The following is a 22,093-nucleotide window of genomic DNA, read 5'->3' as shown; positions in this document are numbered from 1 at the left end:
AGGATGATCCTGCTTCAGAGCAAGAATAAATGGACTTCCCAAATATTCTCTCTTCTCTAGGGTGCACAAGCATGAACTGGTTAGAGGCGTTCACCTACAGGGCTCTACCCAATGGAAATCCTTTGGACGGGAAATCTCTTAACCTGGACTCGACCTTGAAGGGTATGAGAAGGTTCTCAAAACTCACCTATTCCCCATGTGTATGGACAAGACTGTTATCGTTATCACTCACTCCCCGACATCCCCCGCCACACAAAACACACCTATTCCCCATGTGTATGGACAAGACTGTTATCGTTATCACTCACTCCCCGACATCCCCCGCCACACAATCATGAAAAGAATTCTGAAATAACTGAGAGGAGCCTAAGTGCCAAGTAAAATAACAAATAGTTACTTTGGGGTATTCTACCTCCAATTTCGGTCAATTGTTCAGCAGTGTTATTTAGTCTGGCATGAATATTCATTTATCAGGTCTTGAGCTCACCTGTGGTTTGATTGTGATCCTAGTACTGTGGAGATAGGGCCTGTCCTCCCTAGCAACAAGGGGAGTCCACAGAACAAAGATCCCAGGCTACCAGCAAGGCGGGGTCCAAGGAAAAACCCTCACGAACAGGGCAAAAACTTCGCAGAATCCAGCGTGGTGGGGAAGTACATCCAAGGAATACAGAAGCAAGCAGTGAAGCCGGCAGCGGATCAGCTGATCAGTACTTGCGAGGCAGGGTGAGGAATGCTACTAAGAAAGCTGTATAGAGCATCAAGATAACTCCAGAGAGAAATATAACAAAGCATCAAGGAAGAAAACAACACAAGAAGCGCAGGAGCAACAAGAAAGTTGAAATGCGCAGATTAGTCATGTGTAAATGCTTTTGTGCTGGCAGTGTGACAAATCCTAGGGTATTGTTACTGCTTCCATGTGGGCCAGGGAGGTGAGGCTGCTACCTGATAGACCCCCCGGGTGTGGCCGTCAGCGCGTGGATCTCATGGGGAGGGAAACTCTTCATGGGACCAGTGATGATGGCCCTGGGAGAATGCAGTATTCCCCTACTCCATTGGTGTCCCCACTCTCCTTGTACCCCACTCAGTCCCCTCTGGTCCTTACCTCTATGTGTTATAGAAGAGTAAAAGATTTCATTAACCATTCTGGGACAGGGAAGAGTGAGAACCGGGACACAGAAAGACGTGACTCTCCAAGAGGTCCACGCAACACGGACCTGGCCGGTGGCAGAGAGAAGAGAATCCCAACCAGCAAAAGCAGACCGAGATCGAGAATGCGAACAGCCAGAGATGTGAGAGAGAGTCTGGAGCTGAGGAGCTATGAGAGACAGAACACCAAGCATGGCAGCAACACAGAAGCTCCACTACACCTCCATAAGAGAGCAGAGACCACACAGAGACTTCCCAAAGGAAGGGAAAGGGCCAGACCGGTTCCTTGGGCACTGAGGAAGTGGATTGAGTTGGAGAGGCAAGTAAATGCACCCCAAAGAGCAAAAGGGGATAACAGGAAGTATACAATTTGCTACGAACTTTGTAAATCACGTAAATACATCCCGAAGAGCAAACGGGATAACCAAGCAATTATACAATTTGATACACCCTATGTAAATTCAGAGAAATACATCCAAAAGAGCAAAAGGGGTAGCAGAGGACTTATACAAGCTGGTACAAACTTTGGGAATAAACCTATGTGGGACAGTACTTGGCAGGAGAGTATACCAGGTCAGTCCAAGGGGACAATAGGTGAAGCAGGGACAGGGATCCCACAAAATCAGAAGAACAGGGTCTGGGTCCCATATGAAAGAGGGGAAGCCCTGCCAGTATACATCATATGGAATTGGGCAAAGCCCATCAGTGAAGTATATAAGAATCAAAGACCTACATCAGTACGAAGATACCTATAACCAGTGGGCTGTAGCCCAGAAGAAGACTGGGAGACGCTGAGAAAGTATAAAAGGATTCAAAGAAACAAACAACAGAGCAAACGTTTTGGAACTCAAAATTGTGTAATCAAATCTGGCAGGATAGTGAATCAGACTTCATACCCCATTGGTGATTACAGTATTAAGTCATTTTGGTAAAATCTACAGTCAGGTCTGGCAGGTCTAGTCAACCAGGCTTCATAAAAGACTGGACAACTACATTTCTGTTTCACAGACAGAGGAAGAGGATTCCTTGAGAAGATTGAGGGCACTGTGTTTTGTTTATGAGTTAAATCAAGGACCAAGGAAGAGGTTCCCTCCAAAGGATTGGGCAACTGGGTTTTCTTTAAGTTGTGTTGAACCTGCAAGAAGTGGTCATTGAAATTAAGTATCCTTTCACTGAAGAACTGAACCTTAGAGTCTATATCCAGAATGAGAGGGCCCTCCTTCTGGGTTAATGAAACGCCTAGTTTTCTTCAGTTAGTTTAAAAGTGTAAAGAATGGAAATAGGTTTAGACACAGGATGGTGGACATTTTACTTTACGTACATCCTGTCTGGGTGCTTAGTATTTTTATTGAGGTAAGGCTACCCCACATAATAAATTGGGCAAGATAGGCTTTTCTTTTTACTGTTCTAAATAAAAGTCTATGCCAGCCAATATGCCACCTCTGTGTCAGACCCGTACTTCTGCACTCTTACAGCAGACAGTAAGGCCCTGCTTCGGGGGCGTAACACAAGATATGTGCTGTCACAGCCATGTTGTGGTGGGCTGAATAAGAGGAGAGCTGGGCTCTGTTTCCTGGTCGGCAATCGAACAACGTATCCATTTGTCCCATATTGACCATGGGTGGGCACACAATCATCCTGCCCCCTTGCAAACCTGGTTCCACTGGGTTGCCAAGGATGCAGCTTGTCAAACCTTCAAATCAAAACAGGGGAATGAACAAATCTTGCAGGTTCCCAGGTATGATCTGCTGGTCAATAACCTTTCCAGTCAATGAAATATTATAAGGTACCTCTGTAAGAGCGGGAATCACATATTTGGGCAACTTCATATTCGGGGTCCTGGTGAATCATTACAGGAGGTGGTGTTGCCTTGGCCTTGTGTAAACTGGAAGGACTCTTATATGATTTCAGTAAGGACGAATGAAATACAGGATGTATATTCTTCCATGAGTGAAGGATTTTCAAACGAAAAGCCACGGGATTGACGATTTTGTCAATCTTGAAAGGTGAGAACTTCCTTTTCTTGAGACGGGATGGCAGATATTGTGTAGACAGCCATACTTCATCACATTTTTGATAGGTGGTAACTGGATTCCTATGCAAGTCTGCATACTTTTGGTTTCTGCTCTAGATGCTTGGAGAGAACCAAGGGTCTGTGGCTGGATTCCATGTAATTATTGCAGAAGGTCTTCCACAGTTGGTACCATAGTACTATGCAAGGGCAAAGAAGGTCACCAAGTGGGATGGTAGTAAAAAATGGTGTAATTTCACTTGAAGAATGCAAGGAATTGTTGTAGGAGAACTCTGCAGATGGAAGTAAGGAGACCCAGTCGTCTTGAGCAGCTAAAACAGAGCATCTTAAATATTGTTAGAGTGTTGTGTTCTGTTAATCCATTGGACTCAGGATGATATCCAGATGACATACATCTACTGATTCCTAAATCTGAATAAAGTGCGGTTCAGAATCTGGAGGTGTATTGTGAATCATGGTCAGAAAGGATGGCTGTTGGGAGTCCATGTAGTATAAAGATGTTTTTGAAAAAGATAGAACTCGATTCGTAGGCCGTAGGTAACATGGAACAGGGTATGAAAGGTGCCATCTTAGAAAAGGCATCCACTGTGACCATTATAATGGTACATCCTTCAGAACTGGTAAAGTCCACGAGAAAATCAGTGGCTATCGTCTGCCATGGTCGAGTTGGAAGTGTAGGTTGTATGAACTTCCCTGCTGTTTTAGCACTATGTGTTTTGGCTTTAGCACATTTGTCACACGTTTGGCAATAAGAAGTTATGTCTTTCCACATTCTAAGGCACCAGAAAGGTCTTTGTACCAGATGATGGGTAGATTCTATACCTCTGTGACTACCTATTTTAGAGTCATGCAGGACCTTTTGTTTTAAAGACTCGGCAGGAATGAAGAGAGCTGTGTTTCTAAACAACAGTCCATCCTTGTTGGTAAGAGTCATCTGAAAAGGCTTGAGACTAGTCTTTTTGGATGCTTCTCTGGTCTCTTGCTAAAAGGTATTCACATTCAATATGGATTTAACGTTTGGAAACATCTTTTTTGGGAGTCTGTACCTCTTTGACAGAATCACCATTTATACATAATAGTGAGTATGCTACTACATTCTAAGATCCTGGAATATAGGTCAGGTGAAACCTGAACTGTTAGAAAAAATAGGCCCATCAGACCTGTCGGCTGTTTCCACAGTCGAAGGACTGAAGCATGAGAAGATTCTGATGGTCAGTTCGTATTTCGGTCTCTTGCTCTGCCCCTAACAAGTAATGCCTCCATTCTTGACAGGCCAATTTCATGGGCAAAGGTTATTTTTCTAGGACTGAGTAATGAATTTTAGACAACTGCAAGGTCCTGGAGTAGTAAGCCAAAAGATGTTCCTCTTGATCATCTCCCAGCTGTTTCAAGACAGCCCCCACGGCCCTGTCTGTCTTATCCAATATGAAGCTTTTATGTGCATCAGGCTGAATCAACACAGGTGCCATAGTAAAACTACGTTTTAGATGTTGGAAGGCTTGTTGGTCTCACAAAAAAGGGTGTATTCTTTTTTCAAGAGTCAATGGTAATACCGTCTGTGAAAAGGATAGAATTAACTTCTCTCACATGCAGTGTATGATCTATAGTATGTTTGGAAAAAATCAGAATGTCCTCCAGGTAACCATATTAGTTATAATAGAAATATGGTCCATGAACCTTTGAAACACTGCTGGGACATTGGCCAAGCTAAACAGCATAACGCAGTATTCATAATGACCAAAGGGCATTCCAAAAGCCTTATTCCATTTGCCACTTTCCTGAATACAGATCTGCTGATATGTGCCTCAAAGGTTTCCTTTTGTAAATAGGCATGTATTTTGTATGGCGTCCAGAATATCTGGAGCCAAAGGCAATGGATACTTGTCTTTGATGGGGACAGAGTTTAAACTGTGATAATCCAGACACAGTCTCAATTCTGTTGTCTCCTTGTTGGGAATAAAAAAAAGACACGCTCCAGCTGAGGATACAGATTCTCTGATAAGCCCATTGGCCACATATTCGTTGAGCTAAGCCTTCAGGACATCCTTTTCCGCTGGTGGCAAGCGGAGCATACGATTAAATGGAACTTTAGCATTGGGATGGAGAGTAATGGCAGAATCTTCGGCCGATGTGCAGGCAGAGTCTACACAGATCCCTTATCAAACACAGATTTATACTGAGAGTATTTCTGTGGGAGTGTACATGATATAGACGGATAAGATGCTTTGAAGTTTATAGGTGGTCTAGCGAGCACAGATATAGGTATTCTGTCTTAAATACACATGACATACAATATGCAGAACCCAAAAAAAGGTATGAGCCCTCCAATTAATGTATGGATTATGGAGGGTGAGCCAAGGAATTCCCAATATGATCAGAAAATGAGCTGCTTGAATGATGTCAAACTCAATATTTTCAACATGTTGATGTATGTGCATCTGTAGAGGAGAAGTGTACGTTGTAATGGGTCCACTTTCCAGGAGCCGTTCATCAACTCCCTCAACCGGGACTGGATGTTTCTTATTTTCATAGAGGGATTGCCATTGCAGCAGCCCAAGAGGAGTCCATGAAAATGCCTGCCGCCCCTGGATCTACTAATGCAGGCACTTGACTGAATTAACTTGATATGCAACACCACCGTCAATACCAACACAACAAAGTTTCCGTCATAACAGGCTGTATGACACTATTGTCTTGTTGTAAGGAACTAGGTTATTCCCGATCCAGAGCCCCTTTTAGGATAAGGAGTCAATGTTTTTCTTCCTCGTAGGGGCCAGGGGGCAAGATCTTAATAGACGAGATGTGGCTCACAGTACATACTATGAGATACTTAACAGTACCCTCACACCTACTCCCCTTGGATCCTCTTCTTAGGTGGCCAGGGAAAGGCCATCGCTTTTGACATTAAGGTCCTCCTTTGGGAGCGTAATGCAAGGTACATGGTGTCGCGTCCATGTTGTGGTTGGCAGAATCGAAGCAGAGTTAGGCTCTAGTTCCTGGTTGGCAATCGTCAGGAACAACGTCACCATCTGTCCCATAGGGACCAAGGGAGGGCACGCAATATGACATTGTGTTATAAAGAGAGATGGTGATGCATAACAAAACCTACATCAACACCAGAGCCACCAGGGTCAAGACACAAAATGGAGAAAGAACAGGTTCCTGCAGCAGGGGTGCCCAGGCCTTATGCCATGTAGTGGAGAATGTGTGGCAGTTGTACGCATAAAGCTCACACTGCCAGTGATTTGTAACACAGACTTATGTTGACTCTCTGGGATTTAGAGTCAGCATGGACCAAGTATCTGTACAGAAATTCCATGAAACTCAATAACTTTATGCGATAAATATTCCTCTATTGTTGAAAACGAACAAGTCAACGCATGCTTTGTTTTTTTAAATGATTCATCAGGGCTCATTCGCATTTGTTGAGAAAATTCATACCAATGATCAATACATCCGAGACTTCCTTCAACAATGATACATCCAGTGAGACAATATGGTGTTAGGGCCCAAAGTTTTAAATAATGGAGAGTGCAGGAGGTGTGTCACTTCTGGGCCTTTCTTTGTATATTGGTTAGCCACTATGGATAGAATGAAAGCTTGTGTAACAAGAGTGATAAACAAGCATTCATGTCTACAGCTAAGCTACACACCATCTAGGTGTTGTGGGAGTTGGGGCGATGGTCATGCGGCAAATAGTTGTAAAAGAAAATAATAAATTGAGCCTCTCTGAAGACATATATGCTTTTTGGGAGGCAGCAGCTCGCTCCTTGGATATTCCCAAATTGCACTATCAAAGTACACCAACCAACAAACAGGGACTTCCTATGGTGTGTGTATTTCTGGGCTTAGAGGCTGAACAGGGATCAGTCTGGAAGTGATAGGCCATCTCTAGCCAGAGAAGGCTTTGACCAATTGATTGATTGTTGCCATAGTGCCAGAACTGGTTTATTGAAGTTCCACCAGGTCTTATGCTTTTTGACATCTCAAAAGATACATTTTACAACTGATCAGAGTATACTGGACATGCGTTTTGTCAAATTTGCAAATGAAACAGATCCAAATGTTAACATCGATTCCTATTAAATTGTGTTATTCTGGAGGATAAGATCATAAATGTTGTGGGGTAAAGTATTTCAAGAAGAATGCATAGATTCTATCGCTAATCACTAACTATGGTTTGACAGAAAAGGTTCTTCTTAACAGTAATTATAGACATCATCATTTTAAGACAGTTTTGTTTTTATATCACACTTCTGAAAAGCTAAGTAGGTATAGCACCCTAAAAAGCTACAATGGCCTGATTCTCAAAATAGGGGACCTGATTTACAAAGATGTTCATGGAACAAAACAGGAGGTGCCATTCAGCATCTTAGATTTGCACCTGGTACCTTGACTCAAACCCTAAAACCCAAGCACATGCTGAGATGCCCAGACCATCTCTGAGATGCTCTTGAGAAAGGCCTTGGGCATGTAACACCAACATTTGCACTGGAGCAAGTTAGAGATGCCAGTGAGCTTCTCAGATTTGCTTCTGCTACCTTACAGCCCATTCACAAGTACTAAAACGGGAGACAATCTGGAGATGCCTTTAGCATCTCTAAGATGCCTTGGAACTAACCTTTGTGAATCACAATTGCACATGGACATCTTAATGATGCTGCAGTCATCTCCAGATTTGCTCCAGTTTTAGACAAATGAGCAGATGCCTGGAACAACTTTGTGATGGCCTTGAGCACTTATTTGTGAAACTCAATTGCACGTGATTACCACAGAAATGCTTGACACGGCTCCAGGTTTGCTCCAGTTTTAGCCTTTATAAATCAGGTAGAAGGTAGCAGGTGTGAATCAGACCTACTCTCAGGAATCTCTCGAGTTGCTCCAGTAGAAATCTTTGGGAATCTGTCTATATGTTTACAGATGCAAATCAGATTCAAACCACAAGCTGTTTAAGAGATGATAAACACTTTGAACATGTGTGACAGATCTGAAATGTCACTTAGCACATGGATGGTAATGTTAAGATTTGAGACACTAGGAAGCAATGCATTTTGTGGGTCTTGTATTGATCTCTCTCAGCATTTCACATATTCAGAATAAAAGAAATCGTTTCTGGCATATGGATGCGCTTTTGGGTTTTGGATTTGAGTTTTAACAAGTCATGCTTGTTGCACATACATTCTCACTCATTTTAGTATTGGGTGAGGGTTTGCAAGTCTCCTTTATGTAGGTGTTACAGACACTTGTTTGTGTAGGGAAAGGATTAGGAAAAATTGATAGTTACGTGCTTGAATTGATCTGTTTTGAAGAGAGAGTCCACGGAATACCCTCCTCACCCCCAGGAACATGACAGGACGTAGTGCCGGGAACGCTCAAAGTCACCCATCTTATTTCAGACGAATCCCAAGGGCACCATTTGCTGACACGTACATGGAAAGATATCCCCTCAATCAAACATACAGACCCAATCCAGTGCATATGGTATTCGGTGATTCCATCGAATACAATGCATCAAATGCAAAAGCATTGAATGCAAAAGCCTCTAAAAAATGCACTTTTTTGTAGGTAAAGTTTTGTTTATTACAATGGGATTTAAGGGGTAAGAAAATGGTGGTTTGGGGATCCCCCCCATAAAAAAAAGAAAAAAAATGCATTTCTTCGATTTTTTTCGAGGCTTTTGCATTCAATGCTTTTGTATTCAATGCTATCACTATAAACCATCCATATTCTTACAGGTATAGGGGAGACCACAGAGATTGTGGATGGAAATACCCTGACGGACAGTCTTGATTAAGCACCAAGAAGCCAAGAAGCTGACGTCATTAGTGATAGCACGACATAGCAGTGTTAGCCATGAAGCACACTTGCAGCCGTGCAACGTATTACACAGAAACACATTTATATAGATGAAGAACATGCTTACACAGTTCTATAGCTAGAGGATAGACACATATACATACTGTCAAAGCTTTTATTATTTTTCTTACTAGCCAAATGCAGCACTGCAGAAACACAAGGCAACAAGAGATCCAGAGCAAGCTTGCAGGTGCTTATGGCAAAATAACCTTATACAGGAGCATATATGGAGCCTGGTAGGACCATGTGTGTCTAATTTATAGGTTACGTAGTATAACACGAGCAGGTAGAAATCATATTATAAGTCCAATGAAAATTACCGAAGGCCTCAAGCCACAGAGCGCAGTTTGGGAAGAGCTGATTCAGACTGCACAGAGAGCAAAGCAGGCTCACAGCCAAGGTTGGAGATCCACAGTCACATTCAAAACTTTAGACATGGGACCAGCTGCAGAGAATTTGAAAAAATCCTCATAAATGCAAGCTCAAGAGCTTGATTCTGTGGTCTACAAGCATGTAATGCAGCTGAGCCAGACAATGGGCATTCACCCACGGTGGGAAAGAAGAGCCGATCCCAGCACACCAGATGAGGAATGAAACAAGTGCTGTAAACGTGGAGTGCACTCTCATAGGCAAAGGTGGTACACTACCAGATACAATACAGACACATAGATGTTTCACATCACCTTGAAGAGGTGCACAGAGGGATGAGAACCAAATCAAGTCCCAGGTCTGGGGAGATCAGCTTTAGCCAATCACAGAGTAGAAAATCAGGAGTGGATGGTAAGGAGCAAGAACGAATGGTAAACCCACTACTCTGCAACAATGAAATAGATAGTTTCTTTGGGGAGGGGATTGGACAGGCCAGCCACCGGACATGCAAGGACCAATAGAATAACCTCCACAGGGTACTTCTATAGGGAATACCACTCTCGATACCCAATAATTTGTGGTGATAGGTTTTTTGTTGAAGGGCCCATAGATGATGTACTTTGTCCACAAAACCAAGACGCACACCATGGAATACCGAGAAGTACTGGAGAATTTTGATTGTCTTGTATGATTCCTGTTGGTTTTTTGTTATAAACCGCAGTTCTAACTTGCCGTTGGCTGAGTCCTCCATTTATTCTGGGGAATCATGTTGGGCCCTTGAGAGTCAGGCGGACCCCCAGACAACCTCTGGTATACTTGGGAGGATTAGCCCAACAGTTTAATAAAATGGCAGATTAGATATCTCACTGAGGTGGACTTGCAATGTAACATGAGAAATAACTAATGACCAGGCCAGACAGGAACACATGTTAAAGACAGATTTAAAATAAAAATGCTGCCTAATGTGATGTACAATGAATACAAAGAATATTAATTGAGAGAAATAAAAAAGTGTGTAATGTTATATGGCTTGGAGTTGTAGTCATGTAGCTAGCAGGCCGTAAGTGTAAAAATGAATCGTGAATGAGATAGGGGCTAGTGTATGGATAGGGGGCTAGGGTTAGAGTAAAGGTTTTGGTTAGAATTTACATAAGGGGCACATTCAGGGTGGTTGTGGGAGGGTTAGTGATGTTGGGGGTTGGTTAGTGGTCAGAGTAGATTAATTGGCAGGGTAAGTGTTAGAATATGGGTTATGGTATGGCTAGAGCTAATAGAGTAATGTTTTTGTCCGTTTTAAAGAAAGGGCTATTGGGGTTGGATTGGGCTGGTGATTTTGGTCTAGGATATAGGTTGGGATATGAAAGCAGTGTCCTTGATCTACACTAGTTCTTGTGGCTGCACCCAGTCATATTTGCCAATACACCATCCTCAGGTGCAGATGACTCGGTTTCAAAATCCTCCTCTTCCTCCTCACCTGATGAACTTGGCTCTGGCAATGGTACCTTCTTCTTTCTTCTTGTTGGTATCTCTCTTTTTTTTAGTAAATAATTTCTGCTATGGAAAGAAGCCACTGTGTCTGCTGTATCAGGCAGGTCGGGGACTTCACTCCCGGAACAACCGGGTGTATGGGGAAAAAGCCTTCTGGCATAAAAAACCCCAGGAGAGTTGCAGGATGGAGAAACTCTTTTTGAGTTTTTGGTTTGCAGGGAAGAATGGTCCCAGAGGATAATAGATTAAACCGGTAGAAATTCCCCTGTGGTATCTTCCTTAGAAAGAAGCTTGTGCACTAAGGTACTAATAAGAAGAGGGTAACTATAGTTCTAGTCCAAAAACAATCCCTAAGAGAAGGGAGTAGTCACAGGAAGGAACTCAAGCAAGGATAAACACTGTAGTAGAACCGGTGTGTGGAGGTGGAAAGTGGAACAGAGAAAGACGTAACCGGAATGGGTCCGGAGAAAAGGAAGCAAGGCTGTGACCCTGGGAGAGGTGAAATAAGCTGGGAGCCCACAGAGAATAGTAAGCCAGAGAGCGAGGGAAAGCCAAACGAGAGAGAGGACAAAAGCCAGAAAAGATCCGGAGAAAGAGAACATAATCTGACGGCTCCGGGAGGGAAGCTGGAAGCCGGGTGCCCACAGAAAATACAAAGAGAGAGAGCGGGGATACCAGCAGGGATAGAATGGAGAGCCAGAGCGAGATCCGTAGCAAAGGCACAGAAAGTGGAAACAAAACGAAGCAAACTTAGAGGGGCAAGCAAAGGGCAAGCAAGAAAAGGAACAGAGCACCGCAAAGGGAAATTATCTAGTGAGCAGAGCAACAAAGCAGAAAGGAATACCTGACGAGTGACGAGTTGCAATACGTCGGCCACCGGGAACTGAATGGCTAAAAGCTTCCCGCCGGCGGCGGCCATGTTGCTAGAACACTAGACCGTGTATAGAAATCACAGCTGAAAATGTGAAGGCACATTCAATGGAGCCGGCTCCTCCAACGATTCCACAGCCTCCAGCCCTCGGGAACCATGACAATATCATAGCAATAATAGGATAGATCAAGAGCAGCCTGCGCTCCTTGGGAAAAGGGAAATTCTGTGGGCATGGGTTTGATAAATCGACTCACCCCATCAACCTCGCTAGATCAATAATATCAGTACCAAATTGTCAATAATAATGACAATAATATGTAACATTGGTCACTGATTGTTGCAAAACTGAATGTCTGGTGATAACTGTATTATATAAACGGTTCTATGTGATCATTTTTATTTTTGTAGGTCGCCCAATAAAAAGACTGATATATTTTGGCTGATTTTGGGCTGCCTACAAAAAGCGAAGACACACATTGCCTCGCACCCAACCCCACCCTCAACTGCACCCTCCCCCACCCTGCCTGACAGGATTTGTTCAAAATCGGGGGTGGTTTCATTCCCCCCCTGTAAACCACTCCCTTATCACTCCCACACTTCCCAAAAATAAACAAACACGCAACACACACACAAACACACACCCAACACACTTACCCGTTCACCGTTGTGGCCACTTCCGGGTCCTAGCGTGCCTGTCAGCCCCTGCGCGTACTCGTGTGCATTGCATCTGCATGTCAGTTGGATTCAGAAAGACCGCTCCATGCGGTCACTGAGCAGTCTTTCTAAATCGATTTTTTGGTGAAAATATTTTTATAAAAAGGTCTTTTCATCTAGAACGATATAAACACCAGAATTATTATTAACATAAACTCACTCATACCCTATCGAGTCAGCTCCTTCATTAAAATGTGGTTGATGACTAAAACGTTTTTTTGTATTTTATCAATGTTTAGCTCATGTAATTTATTATTCGTTGGATGTCCCTTCCTATGATGTCATCAGGGGCAGAGGTCACATGGTAAATGTGGAAATCGATCAGAGAGCAGTCCCAGCCCATAGTAGGCAGCGTTGTATCTTGTCTTAAACTCCAGTAAGGCAAGCTAGTATCCTTCAAGCCTTCCTTTCTCCTTGTCACCCTTGTCATCTAGGTGTTTGTCCTGATGGTCGCAATAAGCTGAGGGTAAAAGGGCAGAGGGAGGGAGTTGATATACGCAGGGTTCTTCATGCTGATAAAAAACCTTAACAAATCAACCAATGCCAACGTGATACTTCAATATGAACTTAAAAGCTCGGTCCAGCTACACCAAAAACCTGTTTAGTAGAAACACAATTAAATAAGTCGATGTGAAATTTACCAATATCAAAAAGGTTCTACATTTAGATATCGATCAATGAACAATCTTAGGATGATTTAAACTCATGCAAAGAGCCGAATGGGTTGTAACACTGGTAAGTGATTCATGAATAGTCTTTTCGGGTGGTGTTGGCCTGCATTTTGCATTCTGGATTTGGTGTGTGTAATTAATAGCAGTTGTTTACCAACTTCTATCATGGAACACTGAACACAGGAGGGGCTGGCAAAGTAGTAGAAAACTGTACAATAATTGCCCTATTTACCAACCAGTAGAACATATGTAACATGTTTTTTCTTCCATATTAGGTGATCCTGTTCAAAGATGAACATCGTCGTTAAGAACATCACCCTCACGTCAGCCTTAGTGGCGTGGTCAACCAAACAGTTTGCCTGCCCCGACAACTTCTACAAGGTGCTGTATCGCACCAACTGGAATGGAGTCTTGTCCAGTTTTTCGAGGCAGAACTTCCACCGCGAGGAGATGGTACCCGTTGGTCACAACTTCCTGGCCCTAAGGAAGTTAAGCCCTTCCACCAGCTACATCATCTGTGTTACATGCCAGGGGGCACACCCCTCCAGAGACCAGTGCACCATCTTCCAAACGATGGCCGGGGGGGCCGTGTCGCCAGCCAGCAAGAAGCTGGACCTGGCCGTGGTGATCTGGCTCATCAGCAGTGCTCTACTCATCATCATAGTCATGGTACTGCTCTATGGCTGCTTTCGAATGTGGTGCAGGAAGTGCAAAAGCAGTGGTAAGAATGCGGATTCCCCTCAACCGGGCGGTGGCAAAGGCAAGTCCAAATCATGGCCCGGAATTGATGCCGAAACAACACTGACTGAGGACATCTTTGAAATTCCCACTCCAACGGTGCTCAACAAGATTTCAGAAGCCATGCCCGATGCCCTGCTGCAAAAGACACTGGACGGCAGGCACATTTTACTGCCCCACAGGAGGGATGCGGATACATTAGCTATTCTGCCCCAAAATGGTTCTGAATGAAACAACTGCCTTCCGGAAAGAGGTTGCTGATTTTGTGACCCAATGGCATGCACTTGATTCCCGTCAAAGTCCGCCATCTTAGTCTTCATCTGTTTACACAACATTGCACCTTAGGATGCGTTGAACCGTAATCACATACAGAAGATTATTACATTGCGTAAAAAACATGCAATAGTAATCATTAACACATTCTAGACAACCACAATACTGAATTACTTTTCCTTTCTTTTAGATGTGTTGGTAAGGCTGTCTAATGCATGCCCAGACTGGGTCAATCACTCATGCACATACATTGAAATGACTATGACACATTGCAGGTTGCAGTGATTTCAGAATAGTCTTTCAACAGCCTAACACACAAAAACATTAGCCAGAGGACCTCAGTGAAGAAATGCATAGCTAAGAGTAAAGAGACCACGCCCATGAGTAGATAGGCCAATGGAAAGCCACTGCACTCTCATTTTGGAGACATTTCTGATCAGGGTGGTATTTGTACAAAATGAGGGACACACAGAGATTCTGACTGTATATAAGTGGATCCTGATGACAAGGTAACCAAGCCACTGTCAAGTCCTTGTTATGGTCCTTTTTATTAAACACCCCTTAGATTTTCAAGTTTCAGGCCAGGCCATTCTCAGGATACTCCAATGCTGATTTGCCAGAGTGGCACAACAATACCAGAACAGAAAAAAGGGAAATGAACCTGTGCTCCCAGGGGCAAGAGTTACACTCTGAAGATGGTTAAAATTAGCTAAACATGTATGGAGGATTTGACGAACCCAGAATAGGTGTGAAACATTATTTGTGGGTGACATCATAATTTAGGCAAATGTCTGTTTTATGGTGTCCAGTGCTATTCCCTCCTATCGTACGCGCCACAGCGGTAACGCAACCGAATTGAGTAGCCACCTGCGTGGCCTGTAACGGAACACTGCAAATCCTAAACCATGGAAGACCAGTAAAGCACACACTGGAGCTAATTTCCCAAGTAATGTAATTAGAAGGCGTACACACCTTGCTTTTATGCCTATCACTCACGTCACGGATCATTTTCATGCATTTGTATCGCAGAGGGGAGGATCGTCACTTACAATTCCGCCATACTATTATTCTCTGTCATACAAATGCACCAGTGTTTGCACCAGCAGACATTTTCATGCTGGCACAAATGCAGCGCATTCCTATGGAGTCCTCCTCCTTTTTAAATCAGCAAACAGCAGGCAGACACCATAGGAATCCATTGTAAATTCTGCCAGTGTTTACTTAAATTCCACAGCAGAGTGCAAAAGGGTGGTGTGCAAATGTGTATGCTGCCTTTTTCTACTCCCCTTTTTCACTCAGCCTTGCGTAAGAGGAAAATTCGGCAACCGGGACCAAGGTATTCTTACGGGAGACTCGAAAATGAGCTCCATCCACTGTGTGTGTACGGCTGTGTAACACCGTTTTCACAGCCGGCATAAATAAGACCCCGCAAAAGCACCCAGGTTCTCTTTGTGTGAGATATTGTCCTGGCTGGAAGTAATGGGGCATGGAAAAGAGCATGAGGGATATGATATGATATGGCATTTATAACGCGCCTATACACAAGTGTTTCAAGGCCCGACGCGGCAAAGGATGGGGCACAATGGGAAGACAGACAACGATCCTACTAGGCCAGGTGTCAATCAGATCGCGCAAGTGCATGGGAAGGGGGAAAGGGAAAAGTGCGGGGGGAAGGGAGAAGGGGAAAGTGCAGTACAAGGGATAGTAGAATAAATAAGATAAATAGAAACGGCCAGCTGGTGGCAAGTGTAAGGTAAGTGCAGACATAAGTGCTGGTAGGGGGACTGTGAGGATACAGAAAACAGTCCCCAGGTGCAGAGGTTGCCAGGGAGGCAGTGCAGGTGGGCGACTGGCGGGCCTGGCCCCGAGATCAGAAAGGGTGGCCAGGTAACCAGTGCAGTTTCTGTCAGGAAATTCAACAGGGGAGAGGGGGGAGAGAAAGCAGAAGCAAAGAGGAAGGTTTTGAGGTGCTTCCGGAACCAGAGATAGTTCTCCTCAAGTTTCAGAGAGGCAGGAAGGCTGTTCCAGAGGGAGGCCCCTGCCGAAGAGAGAGATCTACCACCAACTTGTTGCTTGGAGAAGTGACTGACCCTGAGGGAGTTGGAGGCGGATGAGCAAAGAGCTTGAGAAGGAAGTTATTTAGGAAGAGAGAGTTGAAGGTATTGCGGCCCCAGAAGGCTTTGTGGACAATGCAGAGGGTTTTGAACTTAATCCCCACAGCCACTGGGAGCCAGTGCAGAGATTTCAGTCCTGGAGAGATACGATCCCTGGGCTTCAGGGCTGGACTGCCCCACCGGGACACCGGGACATCCCCCAGAAGGCCTCAGGCCTGCATGGCCTCTTTTTGAGCGGATGGATACACTTTGTTAAGCACATCGATCGCAGATTTTGCCTCGGCTCCCCCTGGGTGGTTTGCCTTGAATTGGCTGCCACCACAGTGCGACCGAGGCAGGTGCTGCAATTTTTTATCTTCCCAACAGCTGGGCTGGGCTGGGCCTGCCCCACGCCTGCGTATTAGGGCCTCCTAGGCTAGGCACCGGAGGAATCGCAAGTGCCCCTGACCACCTGCTGCAGTTTAGGCTGTGTCACGTGCACTTTGGAACAGACAGTCTGAACAAGGTAGGGCCCAGTCACTTTCTCGCTCTGCCCCCTCTCTTTCTCTCTGCACCCCCTACCACTCCCGCACTCTTTCTCACTCTGTCTCTCTCCCTTTCTTGCCCTCCCTCTCTACGGTTCCATCTCGCTTTGACCGCACTGTCTCACGCTCTCCGTGGTCTTGTGTGCTTCTCCTAAAATGGCGCCTCCATGTTCCCCTGCACCGGAGCTCTGCTGCCAAACTCTCCTGCCAAATGTTTTGTTTAAAACCCGAAAATTGTACTGTTCCTTTCCCTCACCCACCCCGTGTCAAGAGCTCAAATTTCACACGAGGTCTGCCTGAGTCCTGCGCTCCCACCGCAACAGCCCTTCTGCTCTCCCTTAGGCTGTCCACCCCTCCTCTGCCCCTCACACTGGACCACACATTCTCCTGCGCTCTCGCTTGCTGAATCCCATTCATTATATTTAATATTTTTATAAGAGTGATGCAGGCCAGACACGAAGCACCGATCAGAACATATGAATGCATAACTGGTAAAAGTGTTAGAAGTATGCCTTAAAAAGAAGCATTGTTCAAGCCAACTATTTTGGCTTTTGTGTAGGCATGGGATAGGCATTTGCCAGGTAGTGCCATAATGGTACTAGCAGGGCCTTTTCAGGCTGTAACACTGCATGAATGCAGGGAAACAACAGCAAAATGGTTATACAGTGTTACAGGGAAAGGAGGGCAAGCTCACTTCAGCAAGTTGCTATGCTCTGCACTGGCGCCAGCGCCAGACGCGCCCGCCACCCACTCATGACTACCACTCGTTAGTTATTTATTTTGAAGATATAATGGAGCATACGAATGGTATAGTATCAATGGTGTCGTAGTGCTTATTTACTCTGTTGTGCACGTGGTGCCTTACTTTGCGTGGCCTTGAGTTGGCAGAAAGGATGTGGCAATGCCAGAGCAAGCACATAGATGGAAGCTTTGGTGGGAGATGGTATGATTATACATTGGCCTTTTATAGTAGCAATTTTATACTTATTTATATTATTTCATTTGTGATGTTGCCGTTTCAGCGTAAGGTAGCCAGGCCACCTATTCCTCTGGCATTTCTTGCAGTGCATTGCTGGATGACGGATTGGTAATTGGGTGGACTCATTGATTATCGTATGGCGTTTCTCATCTGTTTTCTTTATGACTCGTTGTTAATACTTGCACTTTATTTATTTTTGGCGTCCTGGTTATTGGTTTTCTCTGTGGCCAATTTATATACATTAGCAAGGGGCCTGACTTGGGGTTTAAAGGGCCAGCTCTTGGGGCGATAAGCAGCAACTTTTGGACACATTCTACAGGAGCAAGGAATTGGGCCGCGAGTTTCAGTTGCCAGCAGGAGGCGGGAGCAAAAGTCAATCGGAAACCAATGGGATTGAAAGCAAAGCGATTATCAGAGAAGGCGTAGGTACTTTCAACTGCAGTCAAGTGGAAGGACCCCATGTTAGTTATTGGCCTGGTGACACTGCGCAATATTCTTGCATGGATGATTTACTTTGAACAGGATAGAGTCTTCACAGGGAGAGTTGTGTCCTGTGCAGGGAATTACAATTTGCGAGTGTGCGGCATGCAATGCACCGATTTGTCTGCTGTGTACAATGCCGGCAGGAGTGAGTGGGCTGTGGAGATTGATGGAGTGAGTTGTGTAATTACCCACTAGAGTGGACCTAGCATCTGTGCACATCTTTTGTATCTTGAGTTGTCTGACTAAGTAAATAGTTATGTTTGTGCTAGGCCTAACGTTATCAAAGTATTTGTGTAGCTTCTTGACGCCACTGTCCTGTCTCGCTGCTGTTGTAGTTGGTGAAATCCCTGCTAAATATAGGTAAAGGCAGAATAGAGTGGACTTGAAGTTAGGACCACAAACCAGGATATCCTGTGTGACAGTCTGCCAAATTGCCCAAGCTAAACATACATTTTTTGTGCAGCTATTGTTTGAATGTGGGGTTGTTGGTCAGCAAGCTGTCACATTCTGCCACTTTGTCAGAACATTGTGGGTGCTTCATTGGCATGACTCACTGATCTCATACCAAGTCAACCCTTTAAGTGCCACCTATAAGCTGAAACTATTGCATTAGAGTACAGCTAGGAAGAAATAGCATACGATGCGGGACACAAAGATTGTACATGTTGTTTGGTTATGTACCCACCCATTGACTGCCCATGGCTGTGCTAATCCCTATGGCCATTTCTACCCGCTTTCTGCCCCTCTTCACTCAAAACACGACCTCCTATGCTGTATTTGAGCTAGCTTTATCAAGCCTTACCATCAAACTCTGTGCCCGAAGTGCCTGCCAGTGTTTTCTCAAAGCAGTCTTCTGAGAGTTAATGATTTTATTGGAACTGTAAAAGCGCTACTTGTGAAATAAAAATGTCGACCAGGTCTGCCTTCAGCCACTCGATTTGTAAGTACTATGCTATCCTACACTGAAGTCCTGTTAAAAACAAGCATTGGCAAAGCCAACCGTTTGAGCTTGTGTATCAATATTAGGCATTCACCAGGCTGTGCTATTATATGCCCACGTTCTCTCACCACTTTGCATCTGCTACCATCAATGGACAGTTAGTACCACTAAAAAAGTGCCTGGCAAATGCCTTTCCCATGCCTACACAAAAGCCAAAACTGAAGGCATTGCCAATACTTGTTTAAGAATGTCTTTTATCTGTGTGCACTTACCAGCACGGAAATAGGATGGATTAGGGATGCATGTTGTCAGGGCACCTTTAATACCAGAATTCGTTTTTCACATCTGCAAAATGTGTTATGTCCCAGGCCCCTCTATCATTGAAGATCTACTTTAAGAGATCATGAACTTATTTAAAACTAACTTTTTAATCCATATATCTTTAAAACATACTTTAAATGCACTCATTTTGACTAATTTTATTCAACATTTTCTTGGAGGATACTGCCAATACCCTCATAGAAGGGTTGGGCTCACACGCTGTGCTCGCTAGTTCAGCGGAATATGGGGCCACTTTGAAAACATTTTCCAGGGCCACTTTTCGTTCCCAGTAGGGCCCTGCTGGGCTTGAGGCCAAGAACAAGTCTTGCAGTCCTGTTCTGGATAAGTTGCAGAGGGCGGAGAGTAGAGGCAGGCAGATTGAGAAAGAGGCTGTTGCAGTAGTCCAGCCTAGAGAGAACTAGAGCTCTGGAGACAGTGAGCTTCTGGGGGAAGGAGAGGAAAGGAAGAATACCTCTGAGGAGGTGCAGCTGGTAGTGTGACTTCTTAGAGACATCAGAGATGTGAGGAGAGAAGGAGAGTGTGGAGTCGAAGATGACCCCGAGTTTTTTGCCTTGCAGGTTGGAGCGGGAAGAGGGCCAAGAGAGGCCGGCCAGAGAGCTGCAGGGAAGGAGGGAGTGGATGTGCCAATGAGTAAAATCTCAGTCTTACTGGCATTAAGGCAGAGGTCATTGGCGGCACACCACCCCTGGATAGCAGACAGACATTCAGAGATGAGGGAACGAGAGGAGGAGGCTGAGGGTAGCCTGAAAATGAGTTGGGTATCATCCGCATAGCACTGAAAGTTGGGGCAGTGAGCGGCGATGTGGTGGGCAAGGAGTGCCAGTTATTGGTTGAACAGCCAGGGAGAGAGGTTGGATCCCTGGGGACACCACAGGCAGAGAAAAAGATATTGGAGAGGAAGGACCGAAGTTGGACCTGGAGTGCTTGCATAACTTCTCTGCCAGAAGGAAAGCTATTGCTACAATAAAGGTTACATGTTATCTATTGATGGAACAATTGTTCTGTCTCCTACACTTCACTTTTTGTAGGTCTCTAAAGGCGCAGGTCTAAAGTACTGATTTGCTTATAATGGAGCAATCTGTGCACACACACACTGTCACTCAGAGAGAGTTGGTCTGAAGAGGCATGGAGAGTCCTTCTCACAACCATGTGGGCCAAACCGTATATAGCGGGAAAGACAAATTGAGGCAAGCTGGCCCACGTTAACACTCGTCCTCACTTCACTTACCACTTTTCTAAAAGCTGCATCTCTACTCTGGACCTCATCAGTCTCAACTACCGCCCTAGCCTCCTCCATAGCCTCCTCTGGGCCTTCCTCCCTATTGCAATCTCCCCTATATGAGATATGCGCTTTGGGACTCTCACTGTCTACAGCCTCTCATGCTCCTCTCTTAAATCTGGCCACCACCTTCACACAGACTGGTCATCTATGCAGCACATACACCTCTTTAAACTCTTCGCCTCGGTTTTCAAGTCCATTCATGAAAGGCCCTGACGCTTTCGTGGTCAACTCTTGCTCACCTCCTTCCATCCAGAGATCTCAAGCACTTCTCAATCTGGCAGTTCCCAAATTCTCATTACTATTTCCCACCTCTGCACCTACCTGCACCATGCACTCCTCCACTGAACACCCTACACTGGGAGGTTGAAATCATAGCTACTCTCCTGAACTTCAGAACTGCTGTGAAACGCTCCCTCTAGCCATGGAAGGAGCTGCAGAAACCAGTGTGCACAATCACTCACAAGCACTCAACCCCTATGTTGCCCCCCACCATTTTACAAAAACAATTAACTGAATTCATCGATGTGCATATCACAAACGAAAATGTTGGTCTGTGGTATCCTCAATCATTCCTTCTACGTGAATCTTCTCCCAAATTATCAACATAATATGTTCACTTTCACTTATTGCAAAGCACCCCGCTTGGAATTGCTCCACTCACTGTTACAGCCCTTTCATGACTGTATTTTCTGATAGAATTACTCGCCCTCTTTGGCAATAAATAAAAATACAAAAAAATACTCTCTGCAACAATTTAGTGTATCACGTGTCTTTATCTTTCTGTGATGGTTTTTAGGGATTTCCTTCTATATCTCTGAATGCAGCATCTTTCCCCTCCTCTCTCCCATTGCACTCTTTCCTTCCAACAAGAGTGAAGTGGCAGAGTGGTGTCTTGCTAAAGGTGTACTGAGCTCATTGGAGTTGGACTGCCTCTCTGAACATGTAACACCACTCGCTCTCTCCCAGTCAACATCCGACTCATCTTTCCATCAGGATCCTTCACCCCACTACTGCTGGAAGAATCACTCTCCAATCTCCCAGTTAGATAGCTCTTCCTGGTGTGCGTGCCAGCAGACAGACCCCGTTGTCTCCTGCACACTGCCATGACATCTTCCATGCCCTGTCTTCCTCTGAGATCAGCGCCACCTGTCACCTGCGGTTTGGGCTCCTTTCCGAGGTAGCTGTTCCCTCTGCACTTCTCTACAGTATCCAATAAGTCTGCCCTTGACTTCTTCCCCTTCAGCCACTGCACTGCTACCAGCTGATGAGTC

At 44.8% G+C, this 22,093-nt stretch overlaps 1 protein-coding gene across 1 annotated transcript in view; it reads left to right on the top strand.

The window, feature by feature from the left end:
• LOC138516514 (fibronectin type III domain-containing protein 9-like) overlaps positions 1-21,564 on the top strand; it is a 111,021-nt gene extending 89,457 nt beyond the window's left edge. Inside the window, exon 2 of the mRNA XM_069631704.1 lies at positions 13,423-21,564. Coding sequence (XP_069487805.1) covers positions 13,439-14,116 — 678 coding nt within the window. The 5' untranslated portion in view covers positions 13,423-13,438 and the 3' untranslated portion in view covers positions 14,117-21,564. The remainder of the gene's footprint in view (positions 1-13,422) is intronic.
• Positions 21,565-22,093: the final 529 nt, after the last annotated feature.

This window comes from Ambystoma mexicanum, chromosome 6q (genome assembly GCF_040938575.1).
Source record: "Ambystoma mexicanum isolate Mex_15411 chromosome 6q, UKY_AmexF1_1, whole genome shotgun sequence".
NCBI lineage: Eukaryota > Metazoa > Chordata > Amphibia > Caudata > Ambystomatidae > Ambystoma > Ambystoma mexicanum.
This window is presented reverse-complemented; position numbering and strand designations above follow the sequence as displayed.